Below are 20,919 nucleotides of genomic sequence, written 5' to 3' on the forward strand. Positions count from 1 at the left end.
GGGAGGAATGAGCTGTGTCTCCCAAGACTCCTGAGGTGGGAAATTCACCAAAAATAGGAAAGGGGTTCAGACTTTATGCAGCCTAATTGAACGAAAAATATTCGTAACAATGTCCTTGACCCAGAAAAAAATGGCTAGAAACCACTAGCATGGAGGAAGCAGAGAGGACAGCTAGGGATAGGTAACCATCCTTATAAAGAACTATATAAAGAACATTCTTGAAGTGTTTAGCACTTGGAAGTGTTAGGCATTCATATGATGCCTTTTCCCTAACTCCACCACAGACTTGTTGCCTGTGTTTTGAGAAACAGGCTGTGTTAACACAGTAAGAAGCCAAGACATGCTGGCATGTTCCCGTAGTCTCAGCTACTCAGGAGACTGAGGTGGGAGTAGCACTGGAGCCCAGGAGTTTGACACCAGCCTGGGCAACACAGCAAGACCTTGTCTCTGAAGAAAACTAAAAATAATAAAAATAAGAAGCAGGCTGGGTGTGGTGGCTCACGCCTGTAACTCCAGCACCTTGGGAGGCTGAGGCGGGCAGATCACAAGGTCAAGAGATTGAGACCATCCTGGCCAACATGGCGAAACTCCACCTCTACTAAAAATACAAAAAATTAGCTGGGCGTGGTGGTGCGCACCTGTAGTCCCAGCTACTTGGGAGCCTGAGGCAGGAAGATCGCTTGAACCTGGAAGGCGGAGGTTGCAGTGAGCCGAGATCGCGCCACTGCACTCCAGCCTGGTGACAGGGTGAGACTCCGTCTCAAAAAACAAAACAAAAAATAATAATAAGAAGAAAAAGCAGAGAGGTGAGTTCTTTCCTAGAGAGAAAGGCTTCCCAGGCTATTCTTCCCCACCTTGAGTTCTTATGATGTAGAGATCTAGGGGCAAGAAGGCCATGTGATAGGTTCAACTATCTTCGCTGAAAAACACTCCAGGACGCAATTCTTGGTAAAGAAAAGTGCTGTTTTTTATTTGTTCTTGAATGTATAGGTTCTTTTAAGATCAGCTATACTTCCCTTTAAAATATCCTCCCTCATGCCCCAACCGCTTAGGATCCAATAGCCACTCCTAACAAGGGCCTAGGAGGAACTCATCCTACATAGCCAAGAAAGGGGTGCAGCTTGAGGAATGGGCATATGGCTCAGGAAGCAGCACCAGCTGATAAGAACTTTCCCCAAAGCAGCTCTGTTTAGCTTGTGAGTCTCCTTTCCCTGCCCTGGTCTGGACTCCCCCAGCTGTGTCCCACCCCTGGAATTCCCCTGTTCCTTATGTGGCCTGATCTTGAGAGTTAAAATCATAATTAACATCTTTACAGCTGGAGAGCTGAGAGATCACTGTTCTCAGCCATTCTCCCACCACAACTTTATAGATGAGGAAACCGTATCCAAGGTTACACAGCTCATAATGGAAAGAGCCAAAAATTTTGGTGTTCAGACTCTCAAATCAGATATCTTTCTAGTATATACCTCCTTACCTCCAAGAAAGCAACCAATAGCTGCCTCCAACTCCAGAAACAACTGGAGCAAGCAGGTGGTGGTGATCAGCACAGGTGGGAAAGGCCCTGATATAAGGAGTCATGCTGACTCCAGCTGAGCCCCAGCAAGGGAGCAGCCACCGCGCTCCCTAGTCTCCCTCCATCCGAATGTTATCAGCAGCAGGCACCCACCCTGCCAGGTTCTCCTCCTGGTTAGCAGCACTGACATGCATGGAAACACATCTTACCACAATCCCAGGCTCCTTCCCAACTGCAGCAGGCTCTAACTGGTGCAGGATCATGGTGAGGAGCTGCCCACCAGCCTGGTAATCCAGTTTAGCCAGACTGCGGCCTGGATGCTGTAAAACCTAATCCACACCCTTGGGCTGACTTAGATGGGGTCTCTTAGCAAACATGGCTAAAACCTCTGTGTTGTCTGGGAGAGACAGAGGGAAGGACTCACAGATGCTGTCCTCCCAGCAGGAGCTCATAAACATGGTTGGCATGAGGAGAACTGAGTTCAGGAAAAGGAAGGGACTCAGGAAATAGAGAGACAGACAGAGGAAGCAGGAGCAGCTGTGATTCTTCCTCCCTACCCAACTCCTGAAAAGAAGGGACCACAGACAGCCACAGACATTTCCCCCATCTAGGTTTCAAGGACAGCTCAGCCTGTGTGGGCTGAGAGGTAAGAGGAGAGAATCCAGAGACTTGTTTTTCTGGATTCTCTGAGAATCCAGAGACTTGTGGTGTCATAAAAGCTAAGGGAGGAGGTTGTTTCACTGAGGGTTGGTGGGTGGTGTGAAATGCTGCGGAGAGGTCAAGACAGCTGAGCACTGAAAGGTATTCATTCTATTTGGCAACTGGGCAGTCACTGGTGACTTTTATGAAAAAGTATAGAGGGCTGAAGAACAGCTGAGGAAGAATCAGTTTAAAAAGGATCTTTTTAAAAGTAACTTGGTTAACAAGGAAAATGTGTAAGGGGTAACAGACTCTGAGAAATGCTGTTTTAATCTTGCGGAGAACTTGTTTGCAGGCTGTGTGGAGGTAACCAGTGGAGACAGAGGCTGGAGACTCCAGGGAGTGGGAGCAGTGGACTAAGCGAGGGAGCAGTCTTGGAGGACATACAACAGGATTCAAGATATAGAGAATTAAACAGGAGCAAGAATGGAGGGGTTGGGGAGAGTTACAGACACAGATGAATGAGAGGGGAGAGAGGAACAGCAGGCAAGGAAGCTCTTGCTTTAGGGGCTGTCTTCTGTGAAGTAGACAGTGAGCTCAGTCATTTGTGGAGGACAAAGATGGAGGCATGGGTGGGGAAAAAAAAAGGGATCACAACAAGTTGAAGAATTTCCAGTCAATACTGAGAGCTCAACTGAGGCTGCCAACTGTGAATCTGTCATGCATAGCAGCCCAGGAGGTGGAAGCAGCAAATATGATGATGCCGAAAATGGAGAATGGCTGATAGTTTCAGCAAAATTGAAGGGGATACGCCTGGCGCAGTGGCTCACGCCTGTAATCCCAGCACTTTGGGAGGCCAAGGGAAGCAGATCGCTTGAGCCCAGGAGTGTTGATACCAGCTTGAGCAACATGGCGAAACTCCATCTCTACCTAAAGTAGAAAAATTAGCCAGGCATGGTGGCATGCACCTGTAGTCCCAGCTACTCAGGAGGCTGAGATGGGAGGATCACCTGAGCCAAGAAGGCAGAGGTTGCAATGAGCCGACATCATACCACTGCACTCCAGCCTGCATGGCAGAGTGAGACTCTGTCTCTCAAAAAATAAAAAAAAAAATAAAAAAAATAAAAAAAGTTGAAGGGCATGAGAAAGTTCAGGATGCTGATAAAAACATCAGTGTGTGATAGGCTCTGGGTTCATGCTGGGGAGAGGAAGAAGTCCAGGAGAAAGCTAAAAGACAAGGAGAGGAGAGAGAGGGCTGAGGTCATGGAAATGGACTAAAGGAGCAGGGCAATTTTGGCAGTACTGAGGGACGGAGAAGAAGCCCAGGAGCTGGTGATCCAGAAGGAGCAAAGGCTCAATTCAGGCGTTCAGAAAGGAAGACTATAAGTGACTCCATGGAGTGAGAGAGGGAGCGGAACAGAGCCCAGGAACAAACAAGGAGGCGCCTCCGTCTTAGCAGCCAGGCAAGGAGCTGTTGCTAGAAATGGGTACAGGGAGGGAGCCAGAGTCCGCTGGTGGGGGATGGCAGGGACTGCCATGGAACAGAGCCTATGGAGGGTATGGTTGCCACTCAGGTAGGGGTCCTAGAGGCAGGCAAGGTGTATAGTTAGCAATCGCTAGAAGTCGGGCAGGGCTAACCTAACCACGTTCTGTGGAAGAGTGCTCTGCAAGTTCATCCTGAACCAATTTTTTTTTTTTTTGAGACGGAGTCTCGTTCTGTTGCCCAGGCTGGAATGCAATGGCATGATCTCAGCTCACTGCAACCTCCACCTCCCGGATTCAAGCAATTCTCCTGCCTCAGCCTCCCAAGTAGCTGGGATTACAGGCATGTGCCATCACACCTGGCTGATATTTGTATTTTTAGTAGAGACAGGGTTTCACTATGTTGGCCAGGCTGGTCTCGAACTGCTGTCCTTAGGTGATCCACCCACCTCAGCCTCCCAAAGTGCTGGGATTACAGGCGTGAGCCACTGCGCCCAGCCAAAAAATAAAATAAAATTTAAAAATCCTGAACCAATTTTTAACTAAAATCCCCTTGCATCAACTGAACCCATTTTACTGTCTTATTTCTCAGCATACCCAAGAAGTCAATTTTTCCTCTAGGACTGCATGCTGTCCCATAAGAATCTAGAACTCACCGTATTTCCACTGCATGATGTTGTCAAGGACAAAAGGACTTGGCTGACTTCAAAACTGGGCCATTATGGGAATAAGTCAAAAGCAGGATCAGCCCAAATGTTAATGAAGAGCCTCTGCAGGCAGTCACTTGGCTAGCAGGATTTTTTTTTTTTAATTTCTAAGTCATGTTCTGGTTTTTGCATGCAAAAACAAAACAAAACCATGACTGAAAACACTGGTGGCTAGGTCTAAAGGAAAAGCCAGCGAGAGGCAGGTGTCTAAAGGGAGCCTCTCAGCATGCAGGCTCTCTTTGATGAGAAGGGAACATGTGTCTCTCTAGCACATTACTAAGACCCCCGCCGGCCCAGCAAGCTGATCCGTGAGCCCAGGAGGCCACACCCAAGCTGGGAGCCTCACTGATATAAGGAAAGCCAAGCTTTTAACAGGTATTTCTGCTTTAAATTTGTGGTCTCCAATTGCTCCTGAGGAAGGATCAGGTCTGAGCCTGTCACAACACTCACCAGTTGCCCAACACCAAGTACAACAAAGCTCACAGGGATGGTGGGAATGTGGGCTGCACAAAGGAAAGATGACCTAGAGCAGGAATTAGTGACATGAGAACAGAGGGTACTTTGCCAAGCCAACTGAACAGAGAAGGAGATTCAAAAATTGAAAGGAAAATGACCAGACCCCAAACCAGAAAGTCCTGTGAGTCTCAAAGGGCAGAAGCCTAAGTCCAAAGATTGCCGGACTAGTAAAGCATTCAAGACTCAGTTACCCCAAACTAGAAAACGGGATCACGGAAGCCCATCTGCTTAGAACGTGGCATGTGCTGCTGAAAGAATGGCAAGCCAAGGGGCATGGTTTGCTTTAAAGTGAAGATGATCTCTCAGGTTGGGTAGAGAAGGAAATGAGCAATACCATCAACTCACAGAGAAGAAATGTTTCCTAATTAAAAAAAAAAAAAAACTGCTCATTAGCAAAGGCCCTACAAACAAGAACATCCTTGAACTTCATCTCTTAGCAAAAATAAAGCCATGACCTCAGACTCCCCTGAAATTAGCCATGCAATGACAGGACCAGGGAGAGCTGTCTCAGTCCTGGCCACTGACATGTCAGGTTCATAGCTCCCCCAACAATATGAGCAATGGGTTCCTTCTCAACCAAGCCCTTGCTTGGGAGGTAGCCTGACCTCCAGTATCCTCACAAACACCCTGCGAGGGCCATGCAGATCCATTCAGGATGCAGCCTCGAGCTCCTGTTCCCATGGCTTCCAGAATGCTTCTCTCTGCATTCTAGGAGAACTAAGGCTCTGAGGTTGCTTCACGGTCACCAAAGGACACTGGCTTTTTGCTTCTTGATTTTTCCCCGTCCACCTTAGACAAACTTCCCCCAGGAATGTCTAGATCTGGCCCCTGTTGGTCCCTGAGGCCTTCTCTAACCTCCAACAAAAAGGGCTGCCAGAAAAGTGTTGGCTTTTTTGGGGCTGTAGACAGCCTGGAGGCGGGCTGGTCAGAAGACTCACTTCTGATCTTTGGCTCATGAACTTGGAGAGGTTGAGAACTAGAATCTTTAAGCAGGAGGAGAGGCCCAGAGGAGTGAGCTGGTTGTGGGTTACTCTCTCCACTCATGGAACTCTGGACCTAAAGCAGACAGCAGCTGTCTCACAGTATTCACAAGCAGAATTCGCGATCCATACCTCTGAATGAGGATGATGAAGGGTATGGCCACTGACAAGCACCAACAGTCACTTCTAGGAAGGCAGGTTCTCACCCTAAAGAAGTGTGATTAGCCCAGAGTAAGTAGCACAAAGGGCGGGCTCTGAAGTGGACATCTTACTAAGTCTGTAAGTGAAATCTGAACCAGAAAATTTAAGTGGTCTCTCCACAGCCACCCAGCTCAATCAAGAATGTCACACCATCCACAGCATTTTCACAGCAGCCACCTATGTCAACATCAGGAAAGTGACTATGCAAAACAAATACCCTGAAAACCGTTAGAACCCAAATAGGCACAAATTGAGACCTATGGCCTCTAGAAGCCTCCACTAGTCTGCACATGGCAGGTGCCTCTATCCAGACAGGACAAGCAAAGGCAAACAGTGACAGTCTTTGGCTGTGCTGGGCCAGGGATCACAGTCCTGCCATATGTCTAAACCTCTCTCCCTTCTTTTACCCACTTCTGAGCCCAGGAGGAGTTCAGATGTATACATGGCTCCTGAACCCTGGACACTAAAAGGTTAGATGGGTCTGCTTTCCCAGGCAGAAAAAAATTCACCAAGGAAAGTAGGTCCTCCCAAGCCTAACCAGGTGTGGTCTTGTCAAGTGGAGCCTATACATCTGATTACTCTGGTAATAATAAATACCTTCCTCTTTCCTGTTTATTACTGAAATCTTCTCTGTAGTGGATGTACTACGGCTCCCAAATAAATGCTGTAGATGCAAATGGCAAAGAAGAGCACTACACAGTTCAACAAGACTCATCTACCATCCACACTCTGAAGAGGATAAGCTGCAAGATGGGGAGGAATGGTCGACAGCATGGGACAACAGCTGCCAGCGTGCCCAGTCTCCTTTTGGCTCTCACACCTGAGAGATGCTGTTGGCCAGGCGAAATGACATTCTTTTTGCTCTTTCATTCTCCTGAAAGAAAAATATATATTTGGAATTAAAATAGCCAAATGTAGGATTTATTAACATGAAAAGGCTATGTCAAGATTGCAGTTCTGCCAAGTCAACGTATTTTATTCTACCCTAGGAATGCAGCAGTAAAACTCACTGAAGCCACTAAACATTGTATGCTAAGTACGGTAAACAACTGGGGATGGCTGGTCAGACCCTGGCACACAGTAGGCAGGCAAAATATTTCAGTGGAATTAAACAGCCCTGAATGGACATTTCTGGTCTACACAGGTGGGACCAGCCCAAAGATCAGAGGAGCTCTCTCTGCTGCAAGCAATACCTCTCCTTCCTTACCTACACCAAGGGGCTAAGAAAGATCCCTTCCTTTCTCTCTCAAACCCAAATAGAAACCAGGCACTAAGACCAGGTAATTCCCTTCTTAGGGGCATCACAATCACAGTGTAGTGTAACCAGCACCAAACTGGGAATCAGGACAACTGGTTTCTCAGCCCAGGTCTGCTGCTAAATGCTGGGTTACCCTGGGCAGGGACAGGTACCTTTCTGAATTTCAAGTCTCGTGAGTAACTGGCATTGATGAGCCCTGTACTGCCCTGCCTTCCCTGGGGGCTAAGGGGCTGGAAGTGAGGGTTCATTGTCACCACCATCTTTTTGCACCACCCGAACAGCTTCACCTTAGGTTGCTGCTTGGGTGCCCCTCTGCTTGCCTGATCACCGCCCACCTGCTGCTGGCTGGCAGTAATTCTTTACCATATGTCGTCGCCGCCTCTTGGGTTGGATGCCCTCCTGCATGTAGGGAGGCCACGGGAAGCCCTGGGGAGTGGAACATCCACTCTCACTAGACACCTCCTCGGAGTCTGAGTCCTCCTGCCTTGGCTGGGCAAACCGTTTCTCCGGGTAGATCTCCTTCAACCAGCCCTCAAAGAACACTTCCAGGCAGCGGCCAGCCTCTGCAACCTCGGAGTCAGGCTGATGGGGGAGGAGAGCAGTGATGGTATAGCCCGTTTTTACCAGTCCATCTCTTTCGGTTCCCTCAAGAGCTACACAGAGCACAAAGCCGAGCGGGGTGTCCTGAGGTGTCTGGAACTTGACATTTTTCTCCTAGGACTCAGGAAAACTAGTTTGGTAGCAGCTCTTATAGCAGAAGTGACCCCAACAGGTATCCACAGATGGCCACTCACTAGTACCTCCCCTTTTTCCTGAGTCCATGCTAAGGCCTGAGTGTGGGAGAGAGCTTTTAAACACTCACCACAGCAGGCCCCCAGAATCTGCTCCCCAGTCCTCATGGCAGCCCAGACCAAACCTAACCTCCCAACCCTACCCACCCATGACAGTCCTGGGGTTGCAGGGAAATAGGAGAGAGGGAAAACAGGCAAGACATACATAATTGAACTTAGCACAGTTCCAGAACATGAGGTGCACATCTGATACCACCTCCTCTGGGGTGGTATAGTGAGCCGGGTCCTTCTTTTGCAGCTTCCTCCGGATGATTGACAGGTCCATGGGCCTCTTGATAATCTGGTAATAATGCCGGGCCTTGGGGGAGGAGACATGAGGAGAAGGAGGCAAAGGGAGTGAGAGAAGAAATGGAGGTGTGGATAAGAAGGAAGAAGAAATGGAAAATGAGGTGAAATATAAGTGAAAGAATAGGAAGAGGAATGATGAGGAGCAGCAGGAAGAAAAGGATGGAGAAAGAAGACAAAGAGCAAGAGAAAAGGAGGAATGTGTCACCTGTCAAGTAGGATCTGATACAGTAGCAGTTGTGGTGGGGGAGGCTGGAATGGCCATGGCCCTACGGTCCCCTGGACTATCCATAAGTTAATATTGTCACTACTCCCAGTGGCCCTGTTCTGAGCCCAACCTGGGAACCACCACGCTCCTGCCCCATGGCCTGGGCCCTCTGAGCAGAAAAGACAGTAGCAGGCACAAAATTCAATAACTCAGAATTCTGTGAATCTAGAAAAACAGGGGTTAGGGGAGGCTGGGGTAGCAGTATAGGCACAAATCCACATGCAAGAAGAAGGTGAGAAAACAGCGTGGCCTTCCTTACCAGGGGGCTGACAGGTTCATGGAAGGGCAGGCTGAGGTTATTGCAGCACAAGGACAATACCAGCTTCTCACACTTCTGCAAAATCAGAATTGGCAACAGAGTCACTTTGTTCTGGTCTCACCTCAGTATGAACTAAAGATGTTGACCCTGATAACTCCCTGGCTCTGTCCCACAGGATGCCAGCTGCCATACTAAGGCGCAATTCAGGTTCCCAAGCCAGAGGAAAACTGCTAGGAGAAGGAAAATTATCCAAACACCCCTGGGCCAAGTTGTCAGGCATAGGACAAAGAAAGGTATCCAGAAAAGCCCCTCATCCCCTCTCAAAGGCCTCAGACCCTGTAGGCAGAAGGGGGCTGCCAAAGGCAGGGAACCTTGTTTCCAAAGACTCCTCCCTACCTTCTGGTCATACATGCTTAGGCCAGGAGATGCCCGCATTCCAGGCTGGTTATAGCGGGCATTCTCACAGTCGTACTCCATCTCGGGCTGGGTCAGGCTGCGGCACAAGGTACACACCCACTCTCCCCTGCAGGGGCAGGTGAGGCCATGTTAGGCCTCAGCACATTGCCCAGAGCACCCTTCCCTCTCCCTCTGCCCTATGGCGGGCATGAGAAACTGAGTCTCCAGCCTTGCCGTGTTAAGAAATGGCTTTCTAGCCACAGGCTTGGAAGAAATTCAATAACTCAGAATTTTGTGAATCTAGAAAAACAGGGGTTAGGGGAGGCTGGGGTAGTAGTATAGGCACAAATCCACATGCAAGAAGAAGGTGAGAAAAGAGGTAGAAATGAAGTCAACCAAATTTCAAGCATCCACCTGTCTGTGTGCAGAAGATACCCAGGCCCATTAACTCACAGACCTGCAATTCAAGCAGGTCCAGAAGAGGGGAGTAAGCCCGTCCTGGGAGCTCTGTGGGCCTGGCCTGGAATAATCATCCCTGGAAGGTAACCCTACTAGCCAGGTGATGGTCCTGGACTGGCATGACTCACCCTGGGAAGCTGAGCAAGGCTGGCACATGGCAGGAGAGGTGGAACACTTTGGGGCAGCGGTCACAGCACAGTAACTCTCCGCCATTGAGGCAAACAGCACAGAAGTCCTCATTCTCTACTGGGGCTGGGGGACCCTTCTTGGCTCCTGGGGTTCGAGGAATGAGTCTGTGTTCTTCAGGAGATGTGCCCTCCACTTCTGGTGGCCGCTGCCCAGCCAAAGAAGTGACAGTGACCTTTCTTCCCTCCAGACCTGGGGCCTGGGTGGCCTCAGACAGTCTGTCCTGGCTGACCTTGGGGAAGAAGTAAGTCTGGGCAGCCAGAGCACAGAACCAACAAGCTCTCGAGGGAGGGGAGGGAGAGACTGGCAGGCCCTGCATGCCTACATGAGAGCCACTTATTCCAGGACCCCAAGCCAGCAAGCCCCATGAATGCTGGGGCACCTCACTCCTAATATGCATCTCACAGGCCCCTTGCAGCAGGGGACAACATCTGGCCAAGCTGCAGCCCCATCAGAGACTCAGGAAAGGTCCCAGAGTCAGAATTCGGGCAGTAGCAAAAAGAATAAGCTCTTAGGCTGGGCCAGGGTTTAAGGCCAAGGCAAAGCAAAGTGGTACCTTAATGGACATGCTGGAGGACTCAGTGCCACACTCGATGATCAGCAGGAAGCTCCCATCCTGATCATTCTTCTGTGGCTTCAGTTTGAACACAGGCATCTCTCCTGAGGAGGCAGCACAGATCTTGAGTCGCTCCAGTCGCACATAGGGAATCTTATGCTCAGTATTGAAGGCTCTGCAGCAAGACAGACACCCCGGGGTCTTGGTGGGATCCTCCTCTGGTCCCAACCTCTAAGTCAGAAACATCCATGATCCCTGTGATGATTAATACTGAGTGTCAACTTGATTGGATTGAAGGATACAAAGTATTGATCCTGGGTGTGTCTGTGATGGCACCGCCAAAGGAGATTAACATTTGAGTCAGTGGGCTGCGAAAGGCAGGCCCACCCTTAATTGGGTGGGCACCATCTAATCAGCTGCTAGCAAATATAAAGCAGGCAGGAAAACATGAAAAGGAGAGACTGGCCTAGCCTCCTGGCTATATCTTTCTCCTGTGCTAGACGCGTCCTGCCCTTGAACATCGGACTCCAAGTTCTTCAGTTTTGAGACTCAGACTGGGTCTCCTTGCTCCTCAAGCTTGCAGACAACCTATCGTGGGACCCTGTGATCACGTAAATTAATACTTAATAAACTTCCATATATATATATATGTATATATATGTGTGTGTATATATATATGGAAGTATACACACACACACACACACACATATATATATATATATATATCCTACTTGTTCTGTGCCTCTAGAGAACCCTGACTAATACAATCCCCAGCTGAATTGCTACTCCAGATCCTCTTGGATTTGGACTCTGAATGTGGACTCTACAGGTCCACATTCTGTCCTCCTGGCCCACCTCTGCATGGCCAGGCCCTGTCAGCCACTGGGAAGCCCTATGGTGTAGTCCTGGTCAAAGACAGGAGCTCCCTGAAGTGCCAGGGCGGCACCCAGAGCGCATGCCTCGTGGTGCAGGAGCCAGGACATCCTCCCACAACCATCCCAGACATCCACTTGAAGGTTGAGGGGTTGAAGAAGGCAGTTGCAGGGAAATTTCTTCTACTTGTAGTTAATTCATCAAGGATGCTTCATCCCTGTGCCAGCATCTCAGGACGTGAAGTCATGGGTGGGAGGGAGATTAGCCAGGAGGCTGTTACCTGATGCTCTGGTTCTCTTTTGCATCCAGCTCTAGGGCTCCTTGTTCAAAATTCTCACACTCTAAGGCAAAAGACAAACAAATACCTGTGACACACATTTGTGGCAACAAACCCTGTCATGCATATCTTCCACTTATATCTGCTATTCATACCTTTGGCCACACACCTGTCATACGGTAGTTACCTACACTATAGTCATTCATAGTGGTGACAAGTCTGCCATGGATCTCCTTCTTGAGAGGAGGAAGCCCACCTTCTTTTAAAAAGATGAACACAAGTAACACTCAAGAGGCTGCCTATGGGTGAGTGTTGGGTCGGCACTGATGGGCCAGCTTCTCACCTTCAAGATGAGCTCAGAAATCACTTGTTCTCAGTACACCAGTGTTGCCTCCTCTGAGGAGTCTTTTTGTCCAGCCTCTGCCTTGTCAGCCAAGTGCTGGGATTCCAGCAGTGCTTGAGAATCCAGCTCACACTCCATGGAAAAGAGGCTCCCAGGGAGTTCTCCCCTGAGTATGCAGTCTATGGAGATGGGCAGGAGGCAGCGGTGGGGCAAAAGGATGAAACTAGCATCCATTCAGCACCAGGCACGGTCCTAGGCACTGTACATGGGCAAGCAAGGTCTAAAAAGTTTAACTGCATAAAATGCAGAGTTACATTATTGTGTGTAATAAGAACCAATGATTTTTCAGTTGGCCTTTCAGTCCGTGTGAAAAAAAAGGAGAAAAATTATTTATTTCGTTTTCATTTATTACACGTATAGGAAACAGACTAATCATTACAAATTAAACACGCATCATACATTGAACAAAAAAAGTCCCAAATGATCATCAGGAAGTCGCTTCCTGACTTCCCAACTAGCCCTCACCTTCCACAGAAGAACAAACTTAGCCTAGCCTGGTTGGAGAAGAGGCATGGGAAGCTGAGAAGCGAATCAGAACCAATCTCCAATGGTCCAAATTCCCTTCACTATGAGGCACAACACAAATCCACATTAGTGTCAGGTACCAGGAAAATCCTTACTACTCAGAGGAAGTTATCAAATGATTTCACTATAGTTATTGGTCCCAGTAGCCTATGCAGTAGGTGCGATTGGCCCCATTTAAAGAGAAAGAAATCAGTTGAGGGAGGTTAGGTATCTTACCCGGGATCATAGGGAGAGAGAACTGGTTTACTAAATTCCATCTATCGGACTCCAAAGTCAGACATGCTCTTTTCCCTATAACATTTTGTCAAGGCTAGCCCTCCTGGGCTGAGTTCTGTTTCCCCCTAGGTATAATGCAGACCCCCAGGAGTCTTTGCATGGGGAGTGTTACAAAAAGAGTAAGTCCTGGCCATGCGTAGATCAGCCATGGCCACAGTGAGGGAAGCAGAACAGGTGTCACTAAGACAGTTCCGGAGGAGAGAAGTAAATTCAGCCTCAGAGAGATGCACTGCTTCCCCAGCTTAGAGCTTGTCTGCTGGCCTCTCTTACCTAGAAGTGCTGAGTCCATCTGCTCAAGTCTGTGGCCAACATGAAGTGCAGGCTGCCTGAGTCTCACCTTTTGGGTTCTGGTACTGCTGCAGAGCTGTAGATGTGCTGACCACTGGCGCCAGTGGAGGTTTCTTCACAGAGAGGTTAATTGGCTCCTCCAGTTCTGAGGGGATGGCCAAGTCCTTGGGAGCATCCAGACCGGGGACTATGGGACCTTGTCCCAGTAAGTCAGTGAAGCGAGTGGAATCCTCACTTTCCATCTTTCAAAAGTGAAATGTCGACAAGAATCAAAGAACTCAGACATGGTTGTCATTAGTGGTCTCAGAACTGTTAAACTAAGGTCAGAATAAGGGTCCCAGTGGCCAATCTTTTGCCCATTGATGAACAAAGGAAGTTTGGATAGCATTTCCCCAGGACTTACCTTACACAGAGCATTCTCCAGGGAGGGATCAGCCCCATCTCCAGGGCACAGGCTCCCTGAAGTTCGGTCAGAACTGGAGCTGGACCCAGTTTCTGGCTGCATGTCAGAAACTGGAGGGATGCTCTGCAGAGGACAAGTTGCCAGACTCGGCACAGCCTGGGTGTGACCAGACATTAGGCTGGGCCCAGCCTGAGGGTGATCACTTGCCAGGCTTGCCATAGCCTGAGGGGAGTCACTTATCAGGTTGGGCATGGACTGGAATGTGCTATGCACAAGGCTGGGCACAGGCTGTAGGTGACTGGTTGTCAGGCTGGGCATGGCCTGGTTTTGAACACTTGTCAGGCTGGATACCATTTTGGGGGGAGCACTCAGCAGGCTTGGTACTGCCTGGGGGGCACCAGCTGTCAGGTTGCTCACACTCTGGATCTGCGGCTCTAGGGGCCTCTCCAACCTGGTGGATGACAACTCCATCTCCAGAGTGTTGGAAAAGCCCATGATGCTCACCGAGGTGGAGTGCTGCAGGAACACAGACAAGGGGTAGAGTCAGGCTGCTAGCTGGGAATGGAGGGAGGGAGAGGAGGGACCCAACCCACAACCCACAGGAACTCCCATGCTCCAATTCCACTCTGGCTTCAGAGTCTGGTAGCTGCCAGGAACTCAGGCAATGCATGAAGCCCTGTTCCTCTTCCTGAAACCAAGGAGGCTGCTAGGCTATGACACAGAGAGAGAGGCACAAGCGGAGGACTGTTGTGTGTGTGTGTGTGTGTGTGTGTGTGTCACAGCAAGAGTGAGAAGGAGAACTTATTGCCTGACCTGAGGCATACACACACACACACACACACACACACACAGTTAGCCATATCCCTCACCCCAGTCTTGTACCTAAGCAAAGGGTCAGGCTGTGGGACTGCCCTCTAACTTCAAATTCCCCTCTGACTATACCACCAGTGGCTTCTCTTCCCGTCAAGGGGTGCTATAGAATAGCTTCTGCTATACAAAAGTAGCAGTGGGTTGAGAAGGCTCAAACTCTTATCTGCCTCAGACCTTCTTTGAGAGAATGCCAAGGCTCAGAAAGTTCCAATCAGTCCTGGGGAACCTGGGTCAACTCCAGGGCCTTCTTATGGGGTTGTTTAGATCAACTCCAAGCACTGCTAGCATTTGATGTAGGCTTTAACCAAGATATTTGAAGGTCTTTTCTGGCCCTAGTATACCTGCCAAAGATATTCCAAACCAGAGGCAGAGAACATCAAAGCAGCTAAATCTTAATATCACCCAGTCCGTACAATCATTGGATAAGGCAGTAATGTTCTGACTCCAAAATTATTTTCTTACATCTGAGGAGAAGAGATGTAAAAGGTTTATAAAAAGAAGTTGAAGATACAGATTTCTGTACTGAATCCATTCCATTTTTCAGATTGAAGAGACAGATTTAGGGAAAAGGAGGGAGACTGGCTCTAAATATAATCTTCAGGAATGTGTAAGTTTCATATCCCTGCCCTTTAAAAAAAAAGACTAAATATATAACAATTTCACATCTTTTGAAAAACAAAGAGAAAATGGGAATTAGGCATATCTATCTAAGTTTCCAAAATCAGTGTCTTGAACCTGTCATTTCTTCCCCATTCACATTTTCACAGGAAAATAAATACTTCAAATACATTCTCAAGTTTCAGTATAAAGTTACTAAAGCGATTTTGCCATGAAGACTGTCCTCATCTCAGTGAAAGTCACTCCTAGTCATTCAGTTCTGCAAGTCAGATCCTATGAAGGAGGCATCAGTGAAGCATCCCTCCTGCCACACCCAAGCTAATACCAAGCCCCATCAATTCTCCCCCTTAAACATCTCTCAAATATACCCACTAATTCTTCCCTCTGCTGATGGTGCCCTAGCCTAACCTACTTTCACATCTCCCTAGACAACAGTAGTAGCCTCTTCAATGGAGAAATATTTTCAAAACACGGATCCGATCACATCATTTCTTCTCATAAAACCCCGCAGTGCACTCCATTCTTCTTAGAATAACTGCAAAAATCCTTAACAAGACTCCCGAGGCCCTGATGACCTGTCCTCTGTCCTCCTTTGTAGCCATAGCTCATTCAATAACCCGCTCCTCATTCTCTGAACTCTAGTCACTCATTTTTTCCAGTTCCTGAAACACACCAAGCTCTCCCTCCACCCACTATCCTCACCCCCTTCAGATGGACTGCTTTCTCTGCATGGAGAATTCTCCTACCCCTGCCCTGTTCCAGTTATCCTTCAGAACTCAGCTCGACTGACATTTTTTGCCAGAAAGCCTTCTTTCATTCTCTAGTCCAGACCAGGTTCCTGCTTTTATGCTCTCATATGCCTTGTACTTGTACTTTCAGCCTCATACCACAATCCGTGATATCATTTGATTAATGTATGTTTCCCCTACTAAAGTGTAAACTCCATTAGGGTATGGATTTTTATCTATTTTGCTTACCCACCGTATTCCTAGACCCAAGAGCAGTGTCTGGATGAATAAATGAATTAATGAGCTGTTTAAAAATTCAAAACAACACTAATACAGGACTGTTTATTCTACAAATCTTTAGCCAAATGAACAGCAGCTTAGGTCTACTGACAACTTAGTCTATGAGTCTCTCTAAAATGATGATTATTTTTATACAGCTAAAGTTTATTGAGAATTTATTATATGCAAGGCAATTTGCTAAATGTTTTACATACATTACTTTATTTAATCCTCACAATAACCATTAAAGGTTAAAAGAAACAATCCATGTGAACATTTAGAACAATATCTGGCATACTGTAGATGCTCAGTAAACCCCAGTTGTTTCTACTGCTGCTTCTATTATTTTTATTGTTATTATTGTTGCTGCAGACCTAGTTTTACACTTGACAAAGATGAGGCTCAGAAGGGCATCTTAAGTTTTTTCATGTTATTGTAAAACATAATTTTGTAGATTTCCATTTCTCTTTATTGTTTGTGTACTGTATATAGAAATACAATTGATTTTTGAATATTGACTTTGTATAGACCTTGCTAAAGTCACTCTGGGATTTTCCTTTGGATTTTCTGTGCACACAAATCATGTCCATCCATGAATAGTAAGTTTTGTTTTGTTTTTCTGAACAGGGTCTTGCTCTGTCACCCTGGCTGGAATGCAGTGGCACAACCACAGCTCACTGCAGCCTTGACCTCCCAAGCTCAAGCAAGCAATCCTCCCACCTCAGCCTCCAGAGTAGCTGGGACTACAGGCGCATAACACCACATTGGCTAACTTTTATTTTTTATTTTTGTAGAGACAAGGTCTTGCTATGTTGCCCAGGCTGGTCTTGAACTCCTAGGCTCAAGCCATCTTTCCACCTTAGATTCCCAAAGTGCTGGGATTACAGGCATGAACCACCACGCCCATCCTGAATGGTAAATCTATTTTTTTTTCTTTACATTTGTTTTTCTTGCCTCACTCCACTAGCTAAGACCTCCAGCACAATATTGAATAGAAGTAGTGATAGTAGCCATCCTAGTCTTATTTCTGAACTCAGAGGATCCTTTCAATATTTCATCACTAAGTAGATTTGATGTAGATTTTTTATAGATTTAGATCCAGATATTGGTTGGGCATGGTGGCTCACACCTGTAATCCCAGCACTTTGGGAGACCGAGGCGGGCAGATCGCTTGAGCCCAAGAGTTCAAAACCACCCTAGGCAATATGGCGAAACCCCGTCTCCACAAATGATAGAAAAATTAGCCAGGCATGGTGGCATGGGCCTGTGGTCCCAGATTCTCTGGAGGCTAAGGTGGGAGGATTGCTTGAGCCCGGAAGGTTGAGACTGCAGTGAGCCAAGATCGTGCCACTACACTCCAGCCTAGGCAACAGAGGAAGACCCTGTCTCAAAAAAAAAAAAAAAAGAGAGAATCCAGATCTTTGGTACCAAAGCTACAACTTAATTTTGACTTGTCTCCCTCCATACCTCTCTGGGCTTACTCCCCTTCACTATCTCTCATATTCTGTTCTATTTCTTTTCCTTCCCCCTCTACTCCTCTCTCCCCCCTCTCTCATGAGCTCCTTCTCTCTCTTCCTGTCCTGCTTTCTTTTACCATCTCTTTCTCTTCTTTCCCTACCTCTTTCCCTTATAATTTAACTGCTTTAGTAAGGCTTATATTTTCTGTTCTTAATTTTAAACACAGATGAGTTAAATATCTTTTATCTCTCCAAAGAAAAGTATGCTTTTTGTATTTTCTTTAGTAGTTTAATAGTGTTCAGTTTTTTAAAAAGCTTCCATTTCCTCCACAGTCTGAGTGCCAAGACAAGAAAGGTTGAAGAGAAGCAAGGTGGAAAGAATATTTAAACCAAATTGGGTAAGCTAGGAATGAAGCCCAGCTTAAGGGACCAAGGCCAAAAATCAATGGCTATCTCAAACATGCCCAGGCCTGCATTCCTTAACGTCTCCTTGTTGTCCTGGTTATGCACTACCATAGCTTTCTAATATTCTATATTTCCTTATCTATGAACAAGAATACCCAGTGACTATTTCATTCCGTTTTGCAATATATGACAGTCTAATCCTTTGCACTGGATTCTTTCTCCTTTCCCCTATTTGACATGTATGTTTAGTGCGGTTTTGGCGCTCATTTAATCTACCCATGCTGGACATTGAGAATTATACAGATGTCTCTTCTTAGTGAGATCCTTGTTACCAAGCATTAAGAGCACTAAAATCCACGTGAGACCACCCAAATAATAATGGTCAGGTGCCATACGTCACAAGATATGCACAAGATAAAATCCCCAAGGACAAAACTTCCCAGATTAGGGGTAGAGATCATATTCGTGGGAAATTGGCTCTCCTGTCCTAATTACCTATTGCATATGTGAGTTAACATAATGATAGGGGAGAGGAAGACATGCAGACTGAGCTGTGGAAAAATTGCGGAAACTCCATGGCAGTTTATTTTGAGGTGAACCTGATGAACCTGGTCCCGTAATGCCCAGAAGACAATACGAGGTCAGCAATACATCCCAAGATATTGCATACTTGACTGATTTATTTTCTTTTCACAGCCACAGCCAATCTCAAGGAGGCCAATGCTATCAGGAGAGGGGGTGAAGCTCTGGTAGTATTAACAAGAATGTGGAAAATTTCCACGGAGGAAGGGACTCGGAGAAAGTGCTGTGAGAAAGCCAGCCCAACCCCATTTTTACAGGCTATGCAGACACAATGGCATTTCTGAAACCTATATATGCTATGTGTTAGTTATTTTTATACTATATCAGCTCTCTAGAGTGAAGGGTTGTAAAATATTAAAACAAAAGGTACTTATTTCATGTACAAAAAGAAAAAGAAAATTTGAGAACCTCCATCCTAGTCTGTTGCTAGTGCTACAAGATGGGTGGGGGCAAGGGTAGGGCCAACCTTCAGAGCAAGGAAAGCAGGCTGAGTCTCCAGGGCCTGAGAGGAGAGGAAGCACTTCTCGAGAGCATGATGGGATTGGAAAAGGGCTTGAGAGCGTGGCCAGGTTGTCTGACACTTGGTGCCTCCCATGCAGAAGGGAGCTCACTTGTCAATGGAGATGATACCACCCGCCCTCTAGACCCCAGGATTGTTCAGAGGTCAAATGACAGGAGGTGAATGTGTATTTCTAGCTATAAAGTACGCAGAGGGTTATCACTGAGGTTTCTAGGCTGTCAACTATGTAACTGACACCTTGACTTCATCTTTACATACAAAACCTCTAGATTTCATGAAGGAAACGGTATATTTTGAGATTCACTACTGAAAATAAACTATTTTCTAGTTCAGAGAGGAAGAGTCAAAATGCCAAAACACATTCACTCTGATAATCAGCTCAGGCCGTCTTTGGGGGATGGAGAGAGACAACCCTGAGCCTACAGAGCCCCCTCTTACCTCCCTTAACTAGCATCTCCTCTCACTCCTCGTTTCCCTTCCCCCAAACTGTGTGTCCCCGTCCCTGTCCCTTTCCTCTTCTTGCCTCTTTTTTGTCTCATCTTTGTCTGCCACCTGTCTGACTTATCTGAAATTACCTCACCTATTAATTTAATGGATTCAGTTAACCTATTTAACCTACCTGTCTTTACCACCTGACTTGACAACTTGCCTGACCTACGACTTCCCTGAATTGTCTGACTTTCAACCTCCGCTACTAGTCACCTATGTGACCCTGCACCCATCTAACCTGAATTCTGCTTGACCGGTGCTCTGTTACCTGCTGCCCTCTCTCTCTCCTCACTCTTACCACCCAGATGTGTTTCTAGAGTTCAGTGTGTTGACATTATTATTCTAATGATCGCCACATGGTATTATCAAAATTCAGATAAAACATTGCTCTTTCATTTTAACAGGAAGGGAAATTGAGACACAGAGTGATTACCTAGATTTCCCAAGCTCATACAGGTCCAAGACTAGGAATCTGGGACCAGCCTTGAAAACAGGCTGGCTGGTCTTGATTCTGTGCCAGAAGCTAGAAAGCTAGTGCCCTAGTAAGAAATGATTGAGAAATCAATAAACAGACACTTAGTGCACATGCCCTGAGTTTAATATAAATTTCAGGTTCTTACAGCAAGATAATATTGCTGGGGATAAAGTAATGCAGATAGGGTGGTGTTCCACATAAATTAATTTTCCAGTTATCTGAAACATACCTCTTTCAATAACAAAATGTAATTGGCTTAAAAACATTATTTCAAATGGGAGTACTTCTAAAACACTTTACACACTCTTCTGTCTTATTAAGCAGAGCATAAGGAGGCTAAGGAGACCATTTCTTAGTGATATCAAGGAATTTGGATGAACCAATAAGTAATTCAGTGATGCTTTCAGGAACTTCTAAGAATGCAGGGCTTAGCTTGTTCTTTCAGTGAATGACCTCATACCATGGCACTTTTCCAAGTGATGTTTCTTGTCTTCTCCCTTGTTAGCTGCCCTTATAGAAATCTTGACTCCCTGCTTCTATTCTGCTTACTACTATAATGTAGCTAAACTAAAACTTTCCCAAGAAGACCATATATTTAAGCTTGCTAGATCAAGAACACCGGCTAGATACCCACATATGAGTTTATGATCTCCTACAGAATATAATGCATGGGTTTTGTGATGGCTGTTTTTGCTGCTGTTCCAAAGCTTTGCCTCGTCACTTCTAGTTTCAGATTTCTGTTCTGGTGGTTAAAGTAATCAGAAACCAACCACTGTGTAAATATGCAATAGAAAAAGGGACCAAAGATTTGGGAGTTGTGTCTTGGAAACACACTGAAGGCCTTCAGTCTAGCTAAGGAAACAAGAGAGAGTAAAACAGATTGGTGAATTAAATG

The 20,919-nt window shown here is 46.7% G+C and overlaps 1 protein-coding gene across 14 annotated transcripts in view; it reads right to left on the reverse strand.

The window, feature by feature from the left end:
- Window positions 1-942: 942 nt before the first annotated feature.
- Window positions 943-20,919, reverse strand: part of TRIM66 (tripartite motif containing 66) — a 70,538-nt gene continuing 50,561 nt past the window's right edge. For 11 of the 14 annotated variants that reach the window (XM_031007650.3, XM_063710945.1, XM_063710942.1 and 8 more), the window contains 10 exons: window positions 13,602-14,117; window positions 13,248-13,440; window positions 11,710-11,770; window positions 10,557-10,731; window positions 9,943-10,232; window positions 9,356-9,482; window positions 8,960-9,034; window positions 8,293-8,445; window positions 7,660-7,878; window positions 943-6,912 (listed from right to left, as the gene is read on the reverse strand). In XM_031007650.3, the coding sequence (XP_030863510.3) occupies window positions 6,853-6,912; window positions 7,660-7,878; window positions 8,293-8,445; window positions 8,960-9,034; window positions 9,356-9,482; window positions 9,943-10,232; window positions 10,557-10,731; window positions 11,710-11,770; window positions 13,248-13,440; window positions 13,602-14,117 (1,869 nt within the window). In that variant the 3' untranslated portion in view covers window positions 943-6,852. The remainder of the gene's footprint in view (window positions 6,913-7,659; window positions 7,879-8,292; window positions 8,446-8,959; window positions 9,035-9,355; window positions 9,483-9,942; window positions 10,233-10,556; window positions 10,732-11,709; window positions 11,771-13,247; window positions 13,441-13,601; window positions 14,118-20,919) is intronic. The other 3 variants (XM_063710951.1, XM_063710950.1, XM_063710954.1) reach the window with 3 other exon arrangements.

Source organism: Gorilla gorilla, chromosome 9 (assembly GCF_029281585.2).
Source record: "Gorilla gorilla gorilla isolate KB3781 chromosome 9, NHGRI_mGorGor1-v2.1_pri, whole genome shotgun sequence".
Lineage (NCBI taxonomy): Eukaryota > Metazoa > Chordata > Mammalia > Primates > Hominidae > Gorilla > Gorilla gorilla.